Source organism: Bactrocera dorsalis, chromosome 4, assembly GCF_023373825.1.
Source record: "Bactrocera dorsalis isolate Fly_Bdor chromosome 4, ASM2337382v1, whole genome shotgun sequence".
Classification (NCBI taxonomy): Eukaryota; Metazoa; Arthropoda; class Insecta; order Diptera; family Tephritidae; genus Bactrocera; species Bactrocera dorsalis.
This window is the reverse complement of record NC_064306.1, coordinates 23,656,216-23,677,998: the sequence shown is the minus strand read 5'-3', so window position 1 is coordinate 23,677,998 and position 21,783 is coordinate 23,656,216. Positions and strand designations below refer to the sequence as shown.

Here is a 21,783-nt window from a genome sequence, read left to right as displayed (position 1 = left end):
AACATTTTTTTAAATTAATTAACTTAAAAGTAAAAAGATTAATAAAATACCATAAAGGAAAAAATCTTTATAATTAATTAACTTAAAAGTAAAAAGATTAATATAATGCCAGACACAGTCGAAAAATTAATTGAACAACTAAACCAAATGAGGTTAGATTATGGGCAAACCACCCATCCTTTAAACCCTTCCACCCCTAACTCCACCTAATAACATAAATAAGAGCTCAACTAAATAATGTAAAAGTAAAGAAAAACTAAAAAGATAAATACATTTCCGAAATAAAAATTTTATAATTTATATTGTAAGCCTCCCAACCGTAAAAAAAAAGTTTGTAAAACTTTAGACAGCTCTAATGTGAAAAATAATAAGAGTTAATAAAAGAAATTTCAACAGAATTCTAAATTGAGCAAAGAGAATTTATAGAATAAAAACAAATTTTGTAAAAAATATAATTCTCTGCGAATATGTTTGAATAATAATGTAGTAGATTTAAGTAATGATTCATGTAAAAAAAAAACTTTTAAAAAATCGTTTGCCAAACTGCACGGAGGTTAACAATCAGCATCACCCTAATCGTCACGATAACAGCAATCGCCTTAATTTTCCCGAAAAATCTTTTAATAAAACATAAAGAAGATGAACCCAATAAACTGTCACAACCGGCAATAGAAGGACTAAACCAAATTTTCAACACACCTAAAGATACAAACAAGGACGTTTGAATTTCAAGGGGGGACTAGTTAGCACCCCCCACATTAAAAAAGTATCATATTATGCATTAATATCATACGATACAAAGTAATATTGGGTTGTCAAAAAAGTCTTGCGGTATTTTCGCTAGTTGGCGCTGAAAGCGTATAGATCTGGTTTTATTCGTCGCATCGGGTCATGCTATACCTTTTTGGAAAGCTCATTTTGCGCGCTAATACGTGTTTGATTGATAGTCGTTTCTTTTAAGACGTTCGTGAGCTATAGCGTCGCAAACATGGAGCAAAATAAAGAGAAAATACGGCATATTTTACAGTACTACTACGATAAAGGCAAAAATACATCTCAAGCCACCAATAAAATTTGTGCAGTTTATGGACCCGATACGGTTTCCATTTCTACCGCACAACGATGGTTTCAACGTTTTCGTTCTGGTGTAGAGGTGATCGAAGATGCGCCACGCTCCGGAAGGCCTGTCGTCGAAAATTGCGATGAAATCGCTGAATTGGTCGAAAGAGACCGGCATAGTAGCAAACCGTAGCATCGGTCAAGAGCTGGGCATGAGTCATCAAAAAATCTTTTCAATTTCAATAAAAAAAAAAATTCAATAAAAATACTGTAAGAATTTTTTGACAACCCAATATAATACGACACCACTAAATCGCTGAGAGTGCGACAAGTGCAGTGGCAACCTGTGGGAAGCGCAGTGGCAGCAAACTCCATACCCGTTGCCTCAAATGACCATAACTAGGGAAATAAATATGTAGGTACATTACGAGTAGGTAGCATTAGTGAATTAAGCAGCAGAATTAATGAAATAATTGATGCTATAACTGAAATTGGAGCTGTCGACAAAAAAGGGGGGCAATGAATTGATGAATGAGATTCTAAGAAATTTATAAACAAAATTTGTGTTGTCTATCTGGATGATATTGTGGTCTTTTCCACGTCCTTAGAAGAGCATATTCTATCTTGAAAAAATTTTCGCGGTTTTAGCGAATCACATTTTAAAAATTCAAGCAAGCAAATATGGCTTTCTAAAGAAAGAAACGAAATTTTCAGGGCATACATTAATAAAAGTGAAATTAAATTAAGAGACAACTTAAAGTTTTTTTGGGAGCTACAGGGTATTATAGGGAATTTATTAAAAACTACTCGATAGTAGTATATCCCTCGATAATGTACTTAAAAAAAGGTTATAAAATAAATCCAAGAGATCCGCAGTACATACATACAGTGACACACATTGAAAGTCGGGCAGGCGCAAAACAAAATTTCTACTTATAATAAAACTGTAATGAAAAGAGATATTCAACTCGATCTTTTTTTATTTTATTAAATAAAGTCGTATTGTTAAAAAACAACAAAATTATATATTCAAAGAAACATAAAACTTAACGCATGTAACAAAAACTGTACTAAGGCCACATTTTCGCCTCACATTGAAAGTCGGGCAAACTGTATTTCTAGAAAATGTAACGGAAAATGTTCCGTTATATCGACTCAAATTTCACTATAAGCCTGAAGATTTGTCATTTGAATATCGTAAGCCATTCAGTGAAGTTTAAGTGAGTATTTTTTTTAAATTTCGCGAAAAATTAAACAGTCTACTTTGGTTGAGCGCAATTTAGTCATATATCACCATTTACAAGGAAAAACGGAGCGTGAAATAGCAAATTTTGTGAAGAAAAGCAAGTCCACAGTTCACGATATTATTACTAGATATAATCGAAATGGATTGGTTTCAAATAAGCAGCGCGAGTCCAAACCTAAGAAATTATCAACCAGAGATGAGAACTTTATTTTAAGAGAAACAAACAAAGGCCTTTTACTTCTGCACCCAAACTAGCTGCAATGGTCGAAGAATCTTCTGGTACTAAGGTTAACCCAGAAACTATAAGAAGATTATTACGAAAAAATGAGTTACATGGTCGAGTAGCAAGAAAAAAGCCCCTAATTAGCAAAAAAAAAATCAACATGATCGACTTGAATTCGCTCGAAAATTTATGGATAAAGAATTCTCATATTGGAAAACGGTAAATATTGACAATAAGAACATTTCTATTATTCTAAGGTCGATTTTTAGGTATTATTTACAGACGTGAGTAAGTTTAATTTATTCGGATGTGATGGAAGAGGTAAAGTGTGGCGTAAAGTAAATCAAGAACTTGATGCCAAAAATTTAAGGAAAACAGTGAAGCACGGTGGTGGTTCAGTAATGGTCTGGGGGTGTATGGCAGCTTCAGGAGTTGGAAATTTACATTTTATAGATGGCATAATGAACAAATATGTATATTTGGCGATTTTGAAGACTAATTTGAAAGAAAGCGTGCAAAAACTTGGTATTGAAAGCAACTTTCAGTTTTATCAGGACAACGACACAAAACATTCGGCGCTTGATGTAAGAAGTTGGTTGTTATATAACTGCCCAAAAGTAATCAAAACTCCAGCACAAAGCCCGGACCTCAATGTAATTGAACATTTGTGGGACAAATTAGGACGCAGGATGCAGAACAGGATGTGCACATCGAAGGAGCAGTTGAAGAATGCTTTACAAGAGGAGTGGAACAAGCTTAGTCCAGACGTGTGCAAAAATCTGGTTGAATCAATGCAGAGAAGACTGTAAGCAGTAGAAAATCAAAAGGGTGGAGCCACAAAACACTAAAAATTATTTTTTTGTATGTAAACTTTTAAATACTTATGTCTTTTACGTCTACGCCTCTGCGAATGGTAGGCACCTTGTCGTGGTGCAGGGGCTTAAACCGCAGCGCAGCACAGCATCTCCCAACCACCAGGAGAGATGCCGCATAGCATCTCTCCTGAGGGCATGTGCGCGGCGACCAAGAGCTACCACCTCCTAACCCAGGGTGTTATGCGACCCGTGCCCATTGGATGATTTGCAGCCAGGAGGTAAATTCGGCTGTATTCGCACGGAGCCTTCCCAACACCGGGCCGCCTTGGGAAGTAACGGTGGCCTTACTGCGTCAAGGGGCTCTGGCGCAGCGGACTTTCAGCTTCCCCTTTCCAATATTAGACCGGGAGGCTCACAACACGGGCCAAACGGTCGTAAGAAAAAGATGATCCAACAACAACAAAAAAAAAACAACCACAACAACAACAACAAACAACAACAATAGCAACAACATCTACAACAACAGCTAGCAGCAGCAGCAGCACTAGTGCCGCTCGCAAGAGTGGCCCAGGAGCTAGACGGAAGCCTAGCTTTTTGGATGCATTGTCGCCAGATAAACGTGCACTCTTTGAGGAGCACGCACGTGACGACGATGATGTGCCCTCCTGCAGCGACACTCAGCGTAGTGTGTCAACCACCGTAAATCGCGCAAGCGCTGCCCCCGCAACCCCCTCGAGCAGGATCGACTGCGGACAGGAGGGTGGTTTCACGAAAGTGGAATCGAGGGGAGAACGAAAAAGGAGACGACAACGAGGGAACGTCCCATGTACCCCGGAGCCAGGACGGCCAGGAGGCCACGACGACCCACGCAGAGCTGGAATGAGTGGGGCCACTCTAAAGTGGTACCTGAGGTTCCTCGAGGACGGCATGACGCCGGAGTCAGCCGAAAAGCGGGCTTTGAATAGGAGCAGTGGGAACATCCCCTCTCCAAGCAATACACGACGTGTAGGTACCAATGGCGGTTCGTCTGCAACTAGACGCAGGAATCGGAGGCGCCGCCGAGCTCAAGCAGCCCAATCGGAGGGGCGAATCGAAGCAAGGCCAGCACCCCAAGAGGAACCCAGTCGGATGGAGAAACGGAAGAGCGTCCAGAGAACACCTCAGGAGCCACCATTGCCCAAGAGAATACGGGAAGACAGACCACAGGGAGCCGGTGGAAAACGCCCCAACCCCAACCAGCAGCCGATGAAGACCACGAGCCGCAAATACTCGGAGGCTGTCAGCAATATACAGATGGCAGTGTTGCCCAACAACTACCCTGCGGAGGCACTAGGGTCTGAGCAGCTGACGGCTCTCCAAGACTGCCTAGTCAATGCCCTAACTATCGGCGTCGGCTATACCGGTGCCTTTAATGGCATCTTTTTCAAAGGCGGCATGCTGCTGGTCGACTGCCAGGATGAAAAGTCGGCCACCTGGCTGAAGAACATCACGCCGAGGCTAGAGGGCTGGGAGGGTCCGGCCCTGTGTGTCAGAAGAGGAGAGGAAATACCGCAACTACACAGTATGGTGGCGTTTTTCCCCAGGAGTGCTGACAAGAGCTATGACTTCGCGCTCAATCTGGTGAGAAACCAGAACGAAGGTTTGAGTACCTCAGCGTGGAAGGTCGTAGCAAGCAGTGTTGAAGGTTCCGGGTGGAACCTCAACATTACGATGGACGACGTATCATACACGTACATTAAGCAGAAGGGGTACAGGCTGAACTTCCGCTTCGGCAAGATTGTGGTGAGGCCATGGAGGCCCAAGGCTACGACCACGAGCCAAGAACCGCCAACGGGGACGACCGCAACACCAGCTCCACCCATAACCCGCCCAGTCGCGCTTGAAGCGACTGCCGCCGTGGTTTCGTGCGAGCAAGACGAGTCCCCCAACGACCAAATCTCGGCTGGGCAGGTTGCGACCATCGCCGCAGACGTGAACAGCGGAAACGGGATCACCACAGCGCAGGAAGTTATGTTGCCGTCCACCCAAGAGCTTCTGGAAGGGCTGGAGATGCAGGTCGATGGAGAGACTGAAGACGAGGACCTGTCTCTCGTCGAACCCGTACTATAATCTCCAGTACCGGTATAGAGGTGGCCCAGGTGAACCTCCATCACGCATCGGCAGCCTCGGCGGTCATCGTGAAGAGGTTCATTTCGGATAACCTGGGCATCCTCCTAATCCAGGAGCCCTGGGTGGTCAGAGGAGAGGTAAGAGGCCTCAACACAAGAAAAAGCAAGGTAATCTGGGATCTCTCTAGTGAGAGACCCCGTTCCTGTTTAGTCGTTAGAGCCGATATAAACTTCTTCTGTATTTCAGAGTTTCTAACGCAAGATCTGGTGGCTGTGCAGATAAAGGACAAGGAAGGATCGGACTTCGTCCTTGCGTCAGGATATTTTCCGGGAGAAACAGCCACGGCACCCCCCCCATTGATTCTTAAACTGGTGGAGCACTGTAAGTCAAACAATCTGCCCCTAATCATAGGCTGCGATGCCAACGCGCATCACACAGAATGGGGCAGCACGGACTGCAACGTGAGGGGTGAGTCACTTTTAGAATTTATACTTAGCAACAATATTAATATAGAGAACGTAGGTTGTGAGCCAACCTTCGTAACAAGTGTTCGGAGTGAGGTCCTAGATGTTACCTTGAGCAACGACGGCGTGATAGGGCTGATCTCACAGTGGCGGGTTTCTAAAGAACCCTCACTGTCGGATCACAGGATCATCCGCTTTGTTCTGGGGGTGACTATCGGGGACCGACCTCCGATTCGTACCCCGAGAAATACAAATTGGGGTATCTTCAGAGAGAATCTAAGTAGGAACCTAAGTGGAGTGGAGCAGGCGGATGGTAGGTCCACCACAGTCGGGCTGGAGAGCAGACTAAGTGCCATAAACCAATCCATTGTGGACGCCTACCATTGTGCCTGTCCACTGAAAGCGACCACCAGCAAACAAATCTGCCCCTGGTGGTCCAGTAAACTATCATCTCTTAGACTTAGGGTGCGCAAGCTGTTTAATAAAGCCAAGCGCACGGGTAGCTGGGAAGAATACAAGCGGCAGCTAACAATCTACAACAAGGAGATTAGGCTTGCCAAGTCAAACAGTTTCAGGAAGTTCTGTGAGAGCGTCTCCTCGACCCCAGAGGCAGCAAGACTGCACAAGGCGTTGTCGAAGGGTAAGATGGACACAGTACTATCCCTTAAAAGACAGGACGGGACCTATACGACAAGTGCAGAGGAGAGAGCCGAAACACTCCTACAAACGCACTTCCCGGAGACAGTTCAAGCTGACCTAACCCCAGCTTCGGTCATGCGTAGGCCGGATCGCTCAGACTGGCTGACTGCAAGGAACCTGTTCACTGCAGACTCAGTCAGGTGGGCACTGGCCTCTTTTTCGAGCTACAAGTCACCGGGAGTGGATGGCGTCTTCCCAGCCCTCTTGCAGCAAGGTATCGACATTCTCCTACCACACCTGCTGGGGCTGATGAGAGACAGCCTGGCGATGTCGTATATTCCCGAGCCCTGGAGAATTGCCAAAGTAATTTTCATTCCCAAGATAGGAAGAAGGGACTATTCGTTAGCAAAATCATTTCGGCCCATAAGCCTAACGTCCTTCTTTCTAAAGGGGATGGAAAAAGTTATAGATAACCACATAAGATCGGAAGCGCTAAAAGTCGCACCCCTGCATGCCAGACAACATGCGTACAGAGCGGGGAGATCAACGAATACTGCTCTGTACCAACTCACGTCTGACCTGCAGGATTCGCTGGCCAATGGCGAGATAGCGATCTGCGCCTTTCTTGACATTGAGGGTGCCTTCGACAATGCATACAAGCGTGATTAAGGCACTCGAGAGAAGGAGTGTACCCCTTCCGATACGCAGATGGATTGAAACCCTTCTGCGCACTAGGGTAGCAGAAACAATAGTGGGAGAAAGTAAGATTCGTCTTGGCACCACAAGGGGCTGCCCTCAGGGCGGAGTGCTATCCCCTCTGCTATGGAGCCTGATTGTAGACGAATTACTCGAGCTACTCACAAGCAATGGAATCCGCTGCCTAGGGTACGCGGACGACATCGTCATAATGGCGAGAGGCAAATTTGAGAACACTCTCTGTGACATTGTTCAAAGGGGCCTAAACTTGGCAAAGGGATGGTGCAACACGGTAGGGCTTAACATCAACCCAGCGAAGACCACCGTGATCCCATTCACTAAGCGGAGATCTCTTCCGGGCCTGAGATCCCTTACAATCGGAGGCACAGAGGTGGAAATGTCTAAGGAGGTCAAATTTCTCGGCCTCATCTTAGACTCACAGTTAAAATGGAGTAGGCATTTGGACTTAACTTTATCCAAGGCAACTAGAGCGCTAATGATTTGTAGACGCCTAGCCGGCAGATCATGGGGATGCAAGCCAAGCATCATCAGATGGCTGTATACCATGATAGTAAGGCCTATCGTCACCTATGGAGCGGTTGCTTGGGCCACCAAAGCTGCGCAGTCTTCGGTGATAGGAAGACTGTCAAAGCTGCAAAGACTTGCATGTGTCTGTGCTTCAGGGGCAATGCGCACATGTCCCACCGTGGCACTGGAAGTCTTGCTAGAGCTAACACCCCTTCATCAGGTGATCAAGATATCAGCAAAGCACAACATGCTGCTGATGTCAGCAGAAGGCTGTGGAATAGGGAAGATCATGTCCTCTAAACAGATGGACGCCCTAGCGGAGAGCACACCGCTAGCCCTCCTCCCGCGAGATGGTACAACTAAGAAAATAAATCTCAAAAAGAATTTCACAGTAATCCTAGGCAGCAAGATGGAGTGGAATGATTCCACTCTGGAAAAGCTGCTGGAAGACAGTACCATTCAGTGGTACACTGATGGCTCAAAAACACCGGACGGTATTGGGGCAGGTATTGCGGGACCGCGTACTAAGCTGTCCATACCCATGGGCAGCTTCCCAAGTATCTTCCAGGCTGAAGTTTTTGCCATCAGTCAGTGCGCGGAATTAAACCTCAGCCGCAACTATCGCAACCAGCGCATAGCTATTCTCAGTGATAGTCAAGCGGCACTAAAAGCGATCCTATCATACGAGACCAAATCGCTTTTAGTCGAGGAATGTGTAGAAAGGCTAAACCGCCTGTCCCTGTGCAATCGGGTACATCTAATCTGGGTACCAGGGCACAAAGGAGTAGAAGGCAATGAGAAGGCCGACGAGCTGGCACGCTCGGCAGCAGCATCCAAGATGTTGGGACCAGAGCCATATATAGCGGTAGGACCCCACACTCTTAAGGAGCTGCTCCGCACGGAGGAAAGAGAGGATAGAGAGCGGCACTGGCGGCAGGCAGCAGGTATGCGCCACGCTAAGCTGCTCCTGGGAGGGTACAATCTCTCCAGGTTTAAAGAACTAATTAACCTACCTCGTGAGAAATTCCGTCTCCTCGTCGCAATATACACCGGCCACTGCAAGCTCAGGAAGCACCTGTCCAATATGGGCATGGTCTCCTGTGCCAACTGCCGGTTCTGCGACCTGGAACAGGAGACACCAGCACACCTTATCCAGGATTGCACAGCAATCTGTGGGAAAAGGCTTAAGGCCCTGGATTCAGTGTATATCAGCAGGGATCACATAACCTCGCTTGAGCCCGGCAAACTACTGGAACTGTTCAGGCTGCTGGGGCTCTGTGAGGTCATGTGATAGAGGAGAGGGCACAATAGACCCTAGGTCGCGGTGCATTACCTCAATTAATAATTCTAATTCTAATTCTACGTCTTGCCAGACTTTCAATGTGAGGCCAAAATATGGCCTTAGCACAGTTTTTGTTACATACGTTAAGTTTTATGTTACTTTGAATATATAACTTTGTTGTTTTTTAACAGTAAGACTTTTTTTTTTATAAAATAAAAAAAGATCGAGTTGAATATCTCTTTTCATTACAGTTTTATTATAAGTAGAAATTTTGTTTTGCGCTTGCCCGACTTTCAATGTGAGTGACTGTAGCTAGTTTTGAAAATTTGAAAACACTAATTTCATCATGTGTAGAAGTTCACGCAAGTGAGGAAAGTTCTCTGATCTCCATTCCCTTGGGAGTGGCCAGAAACGATTCTTTTACATATGACTTAAGCAGCTCACGACTTCCGGTCTTTGACCAAGTATCTTCTGGGTAGCCTAAGAACATCCGTTTGAAGGCGGGCCCCCAATGAAAAAACAACAACAGCCTCGGATGAGAGACCCCCCTTTTGATGACGACCATGGCAAACGAAATAAGGACTACGAATTGAGGGCATGCATCTGGAATGTCCGGTCCCTTAATTGGGAAGATGCCCTGCCCAGCTGGTTGATGTCCTCGTGAAAATAAAGGCTGACATCACCGCCGTCTAAGAAATGCTCGTAAATTCTACGAAAAAATGCGGCGGCTTATAGAAGGTTTCAAGACCGGAGCATACTCTTGTAGAACCCCCAAAGGTGATCTATGTAGGGTTATGGAGGGAAAACTTCTCCAGCCTGCTGAATGGCAGTGAACGCACAACACCAGGAGAAGGCGAACCCGATGCTCCAATCGATGACGATGGAGCAGAGGTTCTATTGCCTGACCATGAAGAAATTCGAATAGCAATTACCCGCCTGGAGAACAACAAAGCAGCTGGGGCCGATGGATTGCCGGCAGATCTATTCAAACACGGCGCATGCCCAACGATTGGAATTTAAGTGTGCTATGCCCAATCCATAAAAAAGGAGACCCCACAATCTGTGCCAACTACAGTGGGATTAGCCTCCTTAACTTTGAAACTGAAAAATATCACAAATCATATATTTATATATGGAAGTATTTTCATTAAATTGTATATTCTTCTTCTTTACTGGCGTAGACACCGCTTACGCGATTATAGCCGAGTCAACAACAGCGCGCCAGTCGTTTCTTCTCTTCGCTACGTGGCGCCAATTGGATATTCCAAGCGAAGCCAGGTCCTTCTCCACTTGGTCCTTCCAACGGAGTGGAGGTCTTCCTCTTCCTCTGCTTCCCCCGGCGGGTACAGCGTCGAATACTTTCAGAGCTGGAGTGTTTTCGTCCATTCGGACAACATGACCTAGCCAGCGTAGCCGCTGTCTTTTAATTCGCTGAACTATGTCAATGTCGCCGTATATCTCGTACAGCTCATCGTTCCATCGAATGCGATATTCGCCGTGGCCAACGCGCAAAGGACCATAACTCTTTCGCAGAACTTTTCTATCGAAAACTCGCAACGTCGACTCATCTGTTGTTGACATCGTCCAGGCCTCTGCACCATATAGCAGGACGGGAATTATGAGTGACTTATAGAGTTTGGTTTTTGTCTGTCGAGAGAGGACTTTGCTTCTCAATTGCCTACTCAGTCCGAAGTAGCACCTGTTGGCAAGAGTTATCCTGCGTTGGATTTCAAAGCTGACATTGTTGGTGGTGTTTACGCTGGTTCCAAGATAGACGAAATTATCTACAACTTCAAAGTTATGACTGTCAACAGTGACGTGAGTGCCAAGTCGCGAGTGCGACGACTGTTTGTTTGATGACAGGAGATATTTCGTCTTGCCCTCGTTCACTGCCAGACCCATTTGCGTTGCTTCCTTGTTCAGTCTGGAGAAAGCAGAACTAACGGCGCGGGTGTTGAGACCGATGATATCAATATCATCGGCATACGCCAGCAGCTGTACACTCTTATAAAAGATTGTACCTGCTCGATTAAGTTCTGCAGCTCGAACTATTTTCTCCAGCAGCAGATTGAAGAAATCGCACGATAGGGAGTCGCCTTGTCTGAAACCTCGTTTGGTATCGAACGGCTCGGAGAGGTCCTTCCCGATCCTGACGGAGCTTTTGGTCCCGCTCAATGTCAGTTTACACAGCCGTATTAGTTTTGCGGAGATACCAAATTCAGACATTGCGGCATAAAGGCAGCTCCTTTTCGTACTGTCGAAAGCAGCTTTAAAATCGACGAAGAGGTGATGTGTGTCGATTCTCCTTTCACGGGTCTTTTCCAAGATTTGGCGCATGGTGAATATCTGGTCGGTTGTTGAGTTTCCAGGTCTGCAGTCACACTGATAAGGTCCAATCAGTTTGTTGACGGTGGGCTTTAATCTTTCACACAATACGCTCGATAGAACCTTATACGCGATATTAAGGAGGCTAATCCCACGGTAGTTGGCGCAGATTGTGGGGTCTCCTTTTTTATGGATTGGGCATAGCACACTTAAATTCCAATCGTTGGGCATGCTTTCGTCCGACCATATTTTACAAAGAAGCTGATGCATGCTCCTTATCAGTTCTTCGCCGCCGTGTTTGAATAGCTCGGCTGGCAATCCATCCGCCCCCGCCGCTTTGTTGTTCTTCAGGCGGGTAATTGCTATTCGAACTTCTTCTTGGTCGGGCAATGGAACGTCTTCTCCATCGTCATCGATTGGGGAATTGGGTTCGCCTTCTTATGGCGTTGTGTGTCCACTGCCATTCAGCAGGCTGGAGAAGTGTTCCCTCCATAATTTAAGTATGCTCTGGGCATCGGTGACTAGATCACCTTGGGGGGTTCTACATGAGTATGCTCCGGTCTTGAAACCTTCTGTAAGCCGCCGCATCTTTTGGTAGAATTTTCGAGCATTACCCCTGTCGGCCAGCTTATCAAGCTCTTCGTACTCACGCATTTCGGCCTCTTTCTTTTTCTGTCTACAAATGCGTCTCGCTTCCCTCTTCAACTCTCGGTATCTATCCCACCCCGTACGTGTTGTGGTCGATCGTAACGTTGCGAGGTAGGCAGCCTGTTTTCTCTCCGCTGCGACACGGCACTCCTCGTCGTACCAGCTGTTCTTTTGCACCTTCCGAAAACCAATGGTTTCGGTTGCAGCTGTACGTAAGGAGTTTGAAATGCCGTCCCACAGTTCCCTTATACCGAGTTGTTGACGAGTGCTCTCAGAGAGCAGGAGTGCAAGCCGAGTAGAAAATCGCTCGGCTGTCTGTTGTGATTGCAGCTTCTCGACGTCGAACCTTCCTTGTGTTTGTTGGCGTGCGTTTTTTGCTGCACAGAGGCGGGTGCGAATCTTAGCTGCAACAAGATAGTGGTCCGAGTCGATGTTAGGACCTCGGAGCGCACGCACATCTAAAACACTGGAGACGTGTCTTCCGTCTATCACAACATGATCGATCTGGTTGGTAGTTTTTCGATCCGGAGACAGCCAGGTAGCTTGATGAATCTTCTTATGCTGGAATCTAGTACTACAGATAACCATATTTCGGGCCCCGGCGAAGTCGATCAGCCTCAACCCATTTGGGGATGTTTCCTCGTGGAGGCTGAATTTACCGACCGTAGTGCCCCCTACCCTGGCGTTGAAGTCGCCAAGCACGATTTTGACATCGTGGCGGGGGCAGCTCTCATAAGCGAGCTCCAAGCGCTCATAAAAGTCATCTTTGGTCACATCGTCCTTCTCTTCCGTCGGGGCGTGGGCGCAAATCAGCGATATGTTGAAGAACCTCGCTTTGATGCGGATTGTGGCTAGACGTTCATTCACCGGAGTGAATGATAGTACTCGGCGACGGAGTCTCTCTCCCACCACGAATCCAACACCAAACTTGCGCTCCTTTATATGGCCACTGTAGTAAATGCCGCAAGGACCTACTCGTCTTTGTCCTTGTCCCGTCCATCGCATTTCTTGGACGGCGGTGATGTCAGCCTTTATTTTCACGAGGACATCAACCAGCTGGGCAGCGGCACCTTCCCAATTAAGGGACCGGACATTCCAGGTGCATGCCCTCAATTCGTAGTCCTTATTTCGTTTTCCATGGTCGTCATCAAAAGGGGGGTCTCTCATCCGAGGCTGGTTGTTGCTATTCGCTGGGGTTGTTTTTTTACGTGGCGGGTCCCAAACCCAGCGCACAACCCTATGTAGGGGATATTTCGCCTTCTCACGTTAGCTCGCCTTCAAACGGATGTTCTTAGGCTACCCAGAGGATACTTGGTCAAAGACCGGAAGTCGTGAGCTGCTTGAGTCATATGTAAAAGAATCGTTTCTGGCCACTCCCAAGTGAATGGCGATCAGAGAACTTTCCTCACTTGCGTGAAATTGTATATTATATGTATGTATATAATATGTACATATGTATATTATGGTTACATGTTTATTTTCCTTTTTTTATATGTAGATATATAAAACTGCCTTGCATATGTAGTTGAGAAAATTGTAACTAAAATTAATTTGTACAACTGGCATCAGCACCATTAACAGTTTTATCACATATGCAGTGGTGTGAACATAATATGTAGGAACAACCGTTAGGTATTGTAAAGTTTTAAAATGTGCTGTTTTTAATCTAACGTTACAAAGCACCGAACATAGATTCCTACTCGTAAAATAGTTATATAGCATGTATGAAATAAGTGTGATCGCCCGGCATATTGAAGGCTCAGTAATCTAACCCAACTTAAGTACTTCCGTTGAGGCGGAACTTGTTATGAACGACAGTCCCCGATTTTCAAACTACCATACATTTATGCGGATTCCAATTAAATTTTTATCTTATCCACTAATATTATAGGTTTAGTCTATGACCCTAGTTTTTTAACTCAAATTTACTTCATGTTAGCGAAAATTATATTAAAACAAGTAAAGAATGGATTTACTCGGGTGTAACCGAACATTTTATACTCTTGCAACTCGCACGAAAATACCTTAAGGTTTTAAATGTCAACCAGAGGATCGGAATCCAAGCTATTTTATTTATAACTAACGGGTGATTTTTTTGAGGTTAGGATTTTCATGCATTAGTATTTGACAGATCACGTGGGATTTCAGACATGGTGTCAAAGAGAAAGATGCTCAGTATGCTTTGACATTTCATCATGAATAGACTTACTAACGAGCAACGCTTGCAAATCATTGAATTTTATTACCAAAATCAGTGTTCGGTTCGAAATGTGTTTATCGACAAATTTTGTTCAGCGATGAAGCTCATTTCTGGTTGAATGGCTACGTAAATAAGCAAAATTGCCGCATTTGGGGTGAAGAGCAACCAGAAGCCGTTCAAGAACTGCCCATGCATCCCGAAAAATGCACTGTTTGGTGTGGTTTGTACGCTGGTGGAATCATTGGACCGTATTTTTTCAAAGATGCTGTTGGACGCAACGTTACGGTGAATGGCGATCGCTATCGTTCGATGCTAACAAACTTTTTGTTGCCAAAAATGGAAGAACTGAACTTGGTTGACATGTGGTTTCAACAAGATGGCGCTACATGCCACACAGCTCGCGATTCTATGGCCATTTTGAGGGAAAACTTCGGACAACAATTCATCTCAAGAAATGGACCCGTAAGTTGGCCACCAAGATCATGCGATTTAACGCCTTTAGACTATTTTTTGTGGGGCTACGTCAAGTCTAAAGTCTACAGAAATAAACCAGCAACTATTCCAGCTTTGGAAGACAACATTTCCGAAGAAATTCGGGCTATTCCGGCCGAAATGCTCGAAAAAGTTGCCCAAAATTGGACTTTCCGAATGGACCACCTAAGACGCAGCCGCGGTCAACATTTAAATGAAATTATCTTCAAAAAGTAAATGTCATGAACCAATCTAACGTTTCAAATAAAGAACCGATGAGATTTTGCAAATTTTATGCGTTTTTTTTTAAAAAAAAGTTATCAAGCTCTTAAAAAATCACCCTTTATATACAGTGTGCAAATCCATATTCGTACACCACTAGTTTTTCTATATTATCACCACACCTTCTACATTTAATTGAAAGATTCACTTAATTTTGTGTTAATACTCGTACATATATCATACGTTAGAAGTACTTTTCTGATTGCTAATTTATGGCAATCATTACGAAATTTCGTAGCAAAATTCGTATTCGTACAGCATGGCATCCCCCAATAACAAAGCTGGGAATGTACCGTTACTTCGAAATTTGCGAATTCCTGATAAGAAGTTGCTTGTGTTTGCTCTATTTCGTGAAGTGTGCTTTATTTTGTGTGAAAAAAGTGAAAAGCTTAAAAAATGGGACGGAAATCAAGTGAATTAAGAAATGAAATTAAAAATTTAGTTATAAATTTACGAGTATATAAAGATGGCAAATGGTAATAATTCCTAAATAGACGAAATTATCTACGACTTCAAAGCTATGATTCTCAACAGTGACGTTTGAGCCAAGTCGCGAATACGGTCACCGTTTTTTTGGTGACAGGAGATATTTCATCTTATCCACATTCACAACCAGACCACTGCTCTTCGCCTTCTTATCCAGTCTGGAGAAAGCAGGACTAATGGCGCGGTTTTTGAGGCCAATATCATCGCCGTACCCCAGCAGCTGTTCACTTTTACACAGAGTTTTCCAATAAGAGCGATTTGATTTCCTTTCAAAAATACAAATAAGTTCTGAATATAACGTCATTTAAATTGCTTCCACGACCTCTTTTACAGGAACGATTCCAGCTTTCGAGTATTTCTTTCATTAAATCAAGTCACATGTCATGAATAGCTATATTATTTGCTACGTACAAAAGTTTAGTCACGTAAATTGACTCACAGCCAACGTTATTCAGATTCTAGTAACGATTCACCTCGTGTGTGTGCATTGACATCGCAAAGAATGATGCGGGAAACTTGTATCTTTTGCAGTAGTCGACTAGGTTCCCTTTCGCTTTTGGCAGATATAAAAACATTAAGCTTTTTTAGCTTGAAATTGATTGTGGTTATGACGTTAATGTAGCTCACATAATATTATCATTTCCAGGAGCATAGACACTCCTTGAACTCTTATTGTACAAAAAAATTAAAAAGTAAATGAAAAATGAAAATATTCTCACACAATTTGCAATTGTAGAAAGACAACGTATTAGAGCATAGTACTACGGCAAGTATTATACCGTTATATTATGCAGTACAGAATGTATGTTGTGTGAAATGTTTTTTTTTTTGAAGTCAAATAAAATTCGGGTTTAAACAATTGTTCATTTTTGTAAATAATTAAAATTTCCAAAAGCATGTATTTATTTTGTCTCTTTGCCTCGCTTATTTACCTATTTGCACAAGAATTCTAACTACAATGTTTCCAAGAACTGCTTAGAACAAATATTTAGACTTTTTAAGAAAGTCAAAGTGTGTGCTTTACTATTTAAGGCGCACTAAACCTTACTAACCGCACAGACGAAATCTGCTTAACAACAAAGAAACCTGCTGAGTTTTTACCAAAGTCGAATAAAACATGAAATTGCTACCATCACTTTTGGTGGGTGTATTGGTTCTAACCATCACTACCAGATCAGACACCGCCGACACAACAGACGCAGCTTCAGACTCTGGATCAACAGCCGCAGCTTCAGACTCTGGAACAACAGCCGCAGCATCAGACTCTGGAACAACAGCCGCAGCATCAGACTCTGCAACAACAGCCGCAGCATCAGGATCTGCTACAACAGCTTCTGCAGATGAGGCAACAACAACAGAATCTAGTGACACCACAACAGAAGCAGATTCATCAGCAACTTCTAGTAGCAGTAATGCTGCTGCTAGAAGGAGAAGGCAAAGAAGACGACAAGCTGCTAGAAGAAGGCGTGCGGCAAGAAGAAAGCAGCGTCAAGCTCGCAAACGTGCGCAGAGAAGAAGACGTAGAAGGCAAAGACGCCAACGCAGAAGACAGCAAGCAAATCGTGGTTAGACTAGTGGCTAATTTTAACATAATTTCTTTCAACTGTAACTACTTATTGATGAATAAATTAATATAAAGAATAAAGGGTAAGAAAGCATCCTTGGAAAATTTTATATTTATGTTCTTTTAGTGTATTCTCTTGTCATTTGACTTTTTGGTACAGTAAAAGGCAGAGGTTAACATCAAAAAGAATTCCATAGTACTCCTGAGCACTCGCAGGCATAGCAACTGTTAAATTAGACCTGACTTCTGATCTCCAGGACGTTTGCATTTGCTCCGAACCGAACCATCGTTATAAGCCATAAGAATATGAATATGTAATATACAAATTTCCTCATGGTTCCGAATTTCTTCAGATAAATGTCAAATATCATCCCTCCAAGGGATAAATTTGGCAAACCGGCTGGTTTGTGAAAATAATCACAACCACCATTTAGTTCGCAGTGTTTATCACTGAATGCAATGTTATTTTTGTTTTTCATATGTATTAAATTAATTTCCAACTATAGGCTTAACTTCTCTACCATCGCTTGTTTGGTAATTTCGCTGTAAGACATCCACAAGGTGTAATTCTAAATGATTTCAACAAACGTGACTGAGTAAGAAACTTCTCTTCTTTTTCTCTACAGAGGCCTGGAACGCAATAGCACTTCTGATCTCAGCCTACGTAGAGAATGTTTAGAAAGTCTCATAGAAACCCCGTCGAAGTAGAAACTACGACTTATACTGTAAGAGGTTCCGTCAACCACCGGTGACGAGCGTGCAGAAGCCATCACCTTGGCATTAAAATCTGCCTGAAAATTTCTTATTTGCAGAAAAAATCTAAGGCCAGACGGACCATGGAACTCTTGGAAATCAGAGCACTTTACGGATGGTTATTCAACAAGTCTCGCGGGAGTGGATAGAGAATGTTTAGAAAGTCTTATAGAAACCCCGTCGAAGTAGAAACTACGACTTATACTGTAAGAGGTTCCGTCAACCACCGGTGACGAGCGTGCAGAAGCCATCACCTTGGCATTAAAATCTGCCTGAAAATTTCTTATTTGCAGAAAAAATCTAAGGCCAGACGGACCATGGAACTCTTGGAAATCAGAGCACTTTACGGATGGTTATTCAACAAGTCTCGCGGGAGTGGATTAATTAACTATTGGAAAAGTTTTTGGGAGAAGTTAAAAAGCTGTCATGAGACCTCTGGGCGCAGATGTAATCTCGCAAGTAATTCTAACCGTGTTGGTTGTGTTAAATACTTATATAAACTGAATATACTCCGTGTTGTTCACTTTCCGAGCAATACCTCCCTGGAGAAATAACTCTCGGGCTGTTCAAACCATTCAAGTCCCCTGGGCAACCACAACAGATTATTAAAAAGTCATACAACTGGCTGGTATCCATCTATGCGAACTGCATCACACTGTGTTATATTCCGGGAGTCAGGAGATGGATAAGATTAGTATGGATTTGTCGCCATTAATACTAGGTTAATATATGAGGTGGAGATATCTCAGCACTTCCCTCTTGATTGTGCCGGGGTTTCAAAGTAGAGGCTTAAAAACTTTGGAAATCACACCTTCAACTGGTGGGTATAGACAGTAAACAATTTGTACTGGTCACAAGGCGCTTTGTCGACTTTTAAACTCGGGTACAGATGTTCTATCTTTAAGGCTTTACAAAGGACTGCATATAGTAGTCCAAATGCGATCTTTGGATCTTAGAAATTGTGAAGTGGTATCATTGTAAATTGATTCATTTAAAGCTACTGAATCCAATCCAATATTTGACAAGTTGATATTAGCTATGTATATGGGGCTACGGGAAGTTCTATTGAAGGGCGCTCTAAAGGTGCTGATAGCACTTACCAGACGAAATATAAAGTCATCGATCTAAGGAAGGGAAGTTACGAATGACGTCGTTAAAAATGCGCTGAAACGTATGACGTACGCCAAGTAACATGTTGAAAAACTCGAGTAACGCGAATTGAGTGAATAGAGAAAATTATTTTACCACACTGGTTATTTACACAATTTTCGAAGTACTCGTAGTATACTAGCTACCTATCAGGAATATTCATGTAGTTGATTCTGATGATAATGTGATGCGGTTCTGATTCTCCCGACTACTTTTGCGCGAGTTATGTTGTTGAATATCGTGGGCATTGTTACGCAAATTACATTTTTCTCGTACGTAAATTACAATATTTCGGCTTATACAATTGACATTGTTCGTTACGTAAATAAATTTAATAGCCTTTCTTTGTGATTTTATTTTACGTATTTATTTAAAAAATGTTTCTCAAATATTTATACTAAAACCGTTATACTGTTAACAGTTCGAATCAGTTGAATTGAACTAACAACTGAACTCTTATTTTTCGAATTGCAACTAATTCCATTTTCAACTTACCTAAAAAAATTAAATGACAATTTAATAAACAACTTATGCATTTAAAACAATGTAACTATCGTAGGGGTCTGTATTTTCCTAGGGAATAGTTAAAACTTATAAAGCTTTTTCTAGGTGATTAATATAAACATTTATTAAAACATCGATTAATACGATAGAGAAACGTCTTCTCAAAACACTTTTGCAAAACATTGGTAGTTTGCCGTGAACTGCGCTACGACAATGGTAGTAATATGAGCGGTATATATGAAGAAACGCAAAATCACACCTAACCTAAAAATAAATAAGCAGTTAGTTCTTTTGTTCTGTGATGCCCGCACGCCGAATATGGCAGGAATTGAATAACTTTTTAAGTCGTTTAAAAATATTCCAACATTTTTAGCAGCAGTGCACGTTGGGAAATTCTGAAATCCAAAATTCCCAAATGACTTCAATGTCTAATACAAGGGGTTCTGCCAGAACCGATGTCGTCAAACCATTTACGAAAATTTTCCCGGATTGACAAACGCTTTGAAAGAAGTTAAAAAACTCTACAACCTTGCCCCAAGTTCATACCAACACTTAATCGCAATATTTAGGCTGCTCAGTACATTATCCGACTAATATACTGAATTTAGCAAGATTTCGCAATACAAAACACTATTGATTCTTATCACCAAGGAAATTTGAATGTAATCTCGTCGTGGCCTTGATGGAATTATAAAATGTGATTGCGTTTTGTAGAACGGCATATATTTCAACAAACATGTATGAGGACCGCCTGTATCACCTGTATTGAATTTATACACAACTCTCTACAAGTATTTCCTTATTGACGCTGTTAACAAAAATGCTGTGAAAATATCACAGTATTGGATAGGGCAACTTACGATACCTATAGTGGTTTACAGGTTTTAAAGATTATGGCACAAGGAATTTGTGAGAAGTGACTGAGAAAGGACAAAACATTTTATAAACAGAACTTTTCAATATTAGTTGAAATCTCATATCTCGGTAACTCTACTGCTAAGATATTAATTGTAAGGATTTCCAAATTTTTTGTTGGCTTTGTATTGTACATATCGGTGTAGGTATTAAATGTACATATAACCTCTTACACAGCTTTAAAAAAAAATTATTTGTTCTTGTTGCCCTGGATATCTTAGATAAATTTTGAAGTTTTCAAATGCCCACGTTACGAATTTATTCGTGAAATTATTGAATGTGATCTTGTTTTTGTGTTTATTGCATATCGTATATTTTGATCAATATAGGGATTTTAGTAATAAATTTAATTTCTTCAGCCATGATTAAGGTTCTCAGCATTTTTCAATGCAAACAAATACCACGTAGTCCCTACCTTCAGGCTCCTTTCCGAGGATATACGAACAATTATGTGAAAGGTTTTAAGTTTTTAGTAAAACCTAACTATGGAGAATCTACACTTATAGTCTAAAAAATTGTGTTTTAATGAATGAAAATCTCGCTTTCCTTTCAAAAGTAAATCGCATGGACTACTCAGAAATACTGAACTCAATGCTCTAATTAGTTATTGAAATTTTCCGAAGTTAAGTGGGGAAAATTTAAAAGTGGAATATTTAATGGTCCTCTAATGAGAGAATTAATAAAAGGTACAGATTGTATCAAGGCTATTACAGTCTTGGAAATTAAAGCACTTGTATTGAAGTTTTGTGTTAAAGTCGATAACTTCTTTCGTAACTATAAATCTTAAATTAAGAAGAAATTTGGCAAAGTATGCTGATGAACTTTAGTTAGACTAGCTCTGCAATCAGCTGAATAAATTTTCGAATAATTTTGGAAATTATAGCAAAGAGAAAAGAGAGCACTACCACCAAGATATGTAAGTGGTGGATGACATAATAAACGGATGTATGTGCATACATATGTATATGTTATTTTGTTTGGTATTTTCTGACTTTAGAAGAAAATAAAACTGGGAATAAATATTTAAAAATAAACGAAACCAAATCTTACAAAATGACTAATAGATTCCTGACTCAGTGTTATATGTAGTTGCATGCCGAAAAAAAAAATTAAAATAAAATTTTTAGACCTTTTTTAAAAATTAAATTGTTGGCATAAAACTTATAACAATGGGGTTATTAAAACAAATTGCAAACTTCAGAAAACATTGACCCAGACATTTGACTAGGGAGCAAAAACAAAATGAACGTAAGTTTTAGATATCATCTATTACCACGCAGATTTTTACTAAATTTCAAATAACAGTATTCGCTATCAACCAGAAGTTCGAATAGATAAAAGAATTATTAAATTGTTTCATAATACTCCACTTTCACCATTTACTGTCGTTTATCCATGAATACGTATGTGGTCATATAAATAAGT

At 42.2% G+C, this 21,783-nt stretch overlaps 2 protein-coding genes across 2 annotated transcripts; both read left to right on the top strand.

Moving 5' to 3' along the window:
• The first annotated feature begins 3,831 nt into the window (after positions 1-3,831).
• On the top strand, positions 3,832-7,969 carry LOC125778076 (uncharacterized). Its single transcript, XM_049454364.1, has 2 exons — positions 3,832-5,619; positions 5,699-7,969. Exon 1 carries the CDS (start codon positions 4,223-4,225, stop codon positions 5,450-5,452), a length of 1,230 nt encoding a protein of 409 aa, XP_049310321.1. The 5' UTR covers positions 3,832-4,222; the 3' UTR covers positions 5,453-5,619; positions 5,699-7,969.
• Positions 7,970-16,590: 8,621 nt separating this feature from the next.
• Positions 16,591-17,043, top strand: LOC125778251 (dentin sialophosphoprotein-like). Its single transcript, XM_049454956.1, has one exon. The coding sequence runs from the start codon at positions 16,591-16,593 to the stop codon at positions 17,041-17,043; it is 453 nt and encodes a 150-aa protein (XP_049310913.1).
• The last annotated feature ends 4,740 nt before the right edge of the window (positions 17,044-21,783 follow it).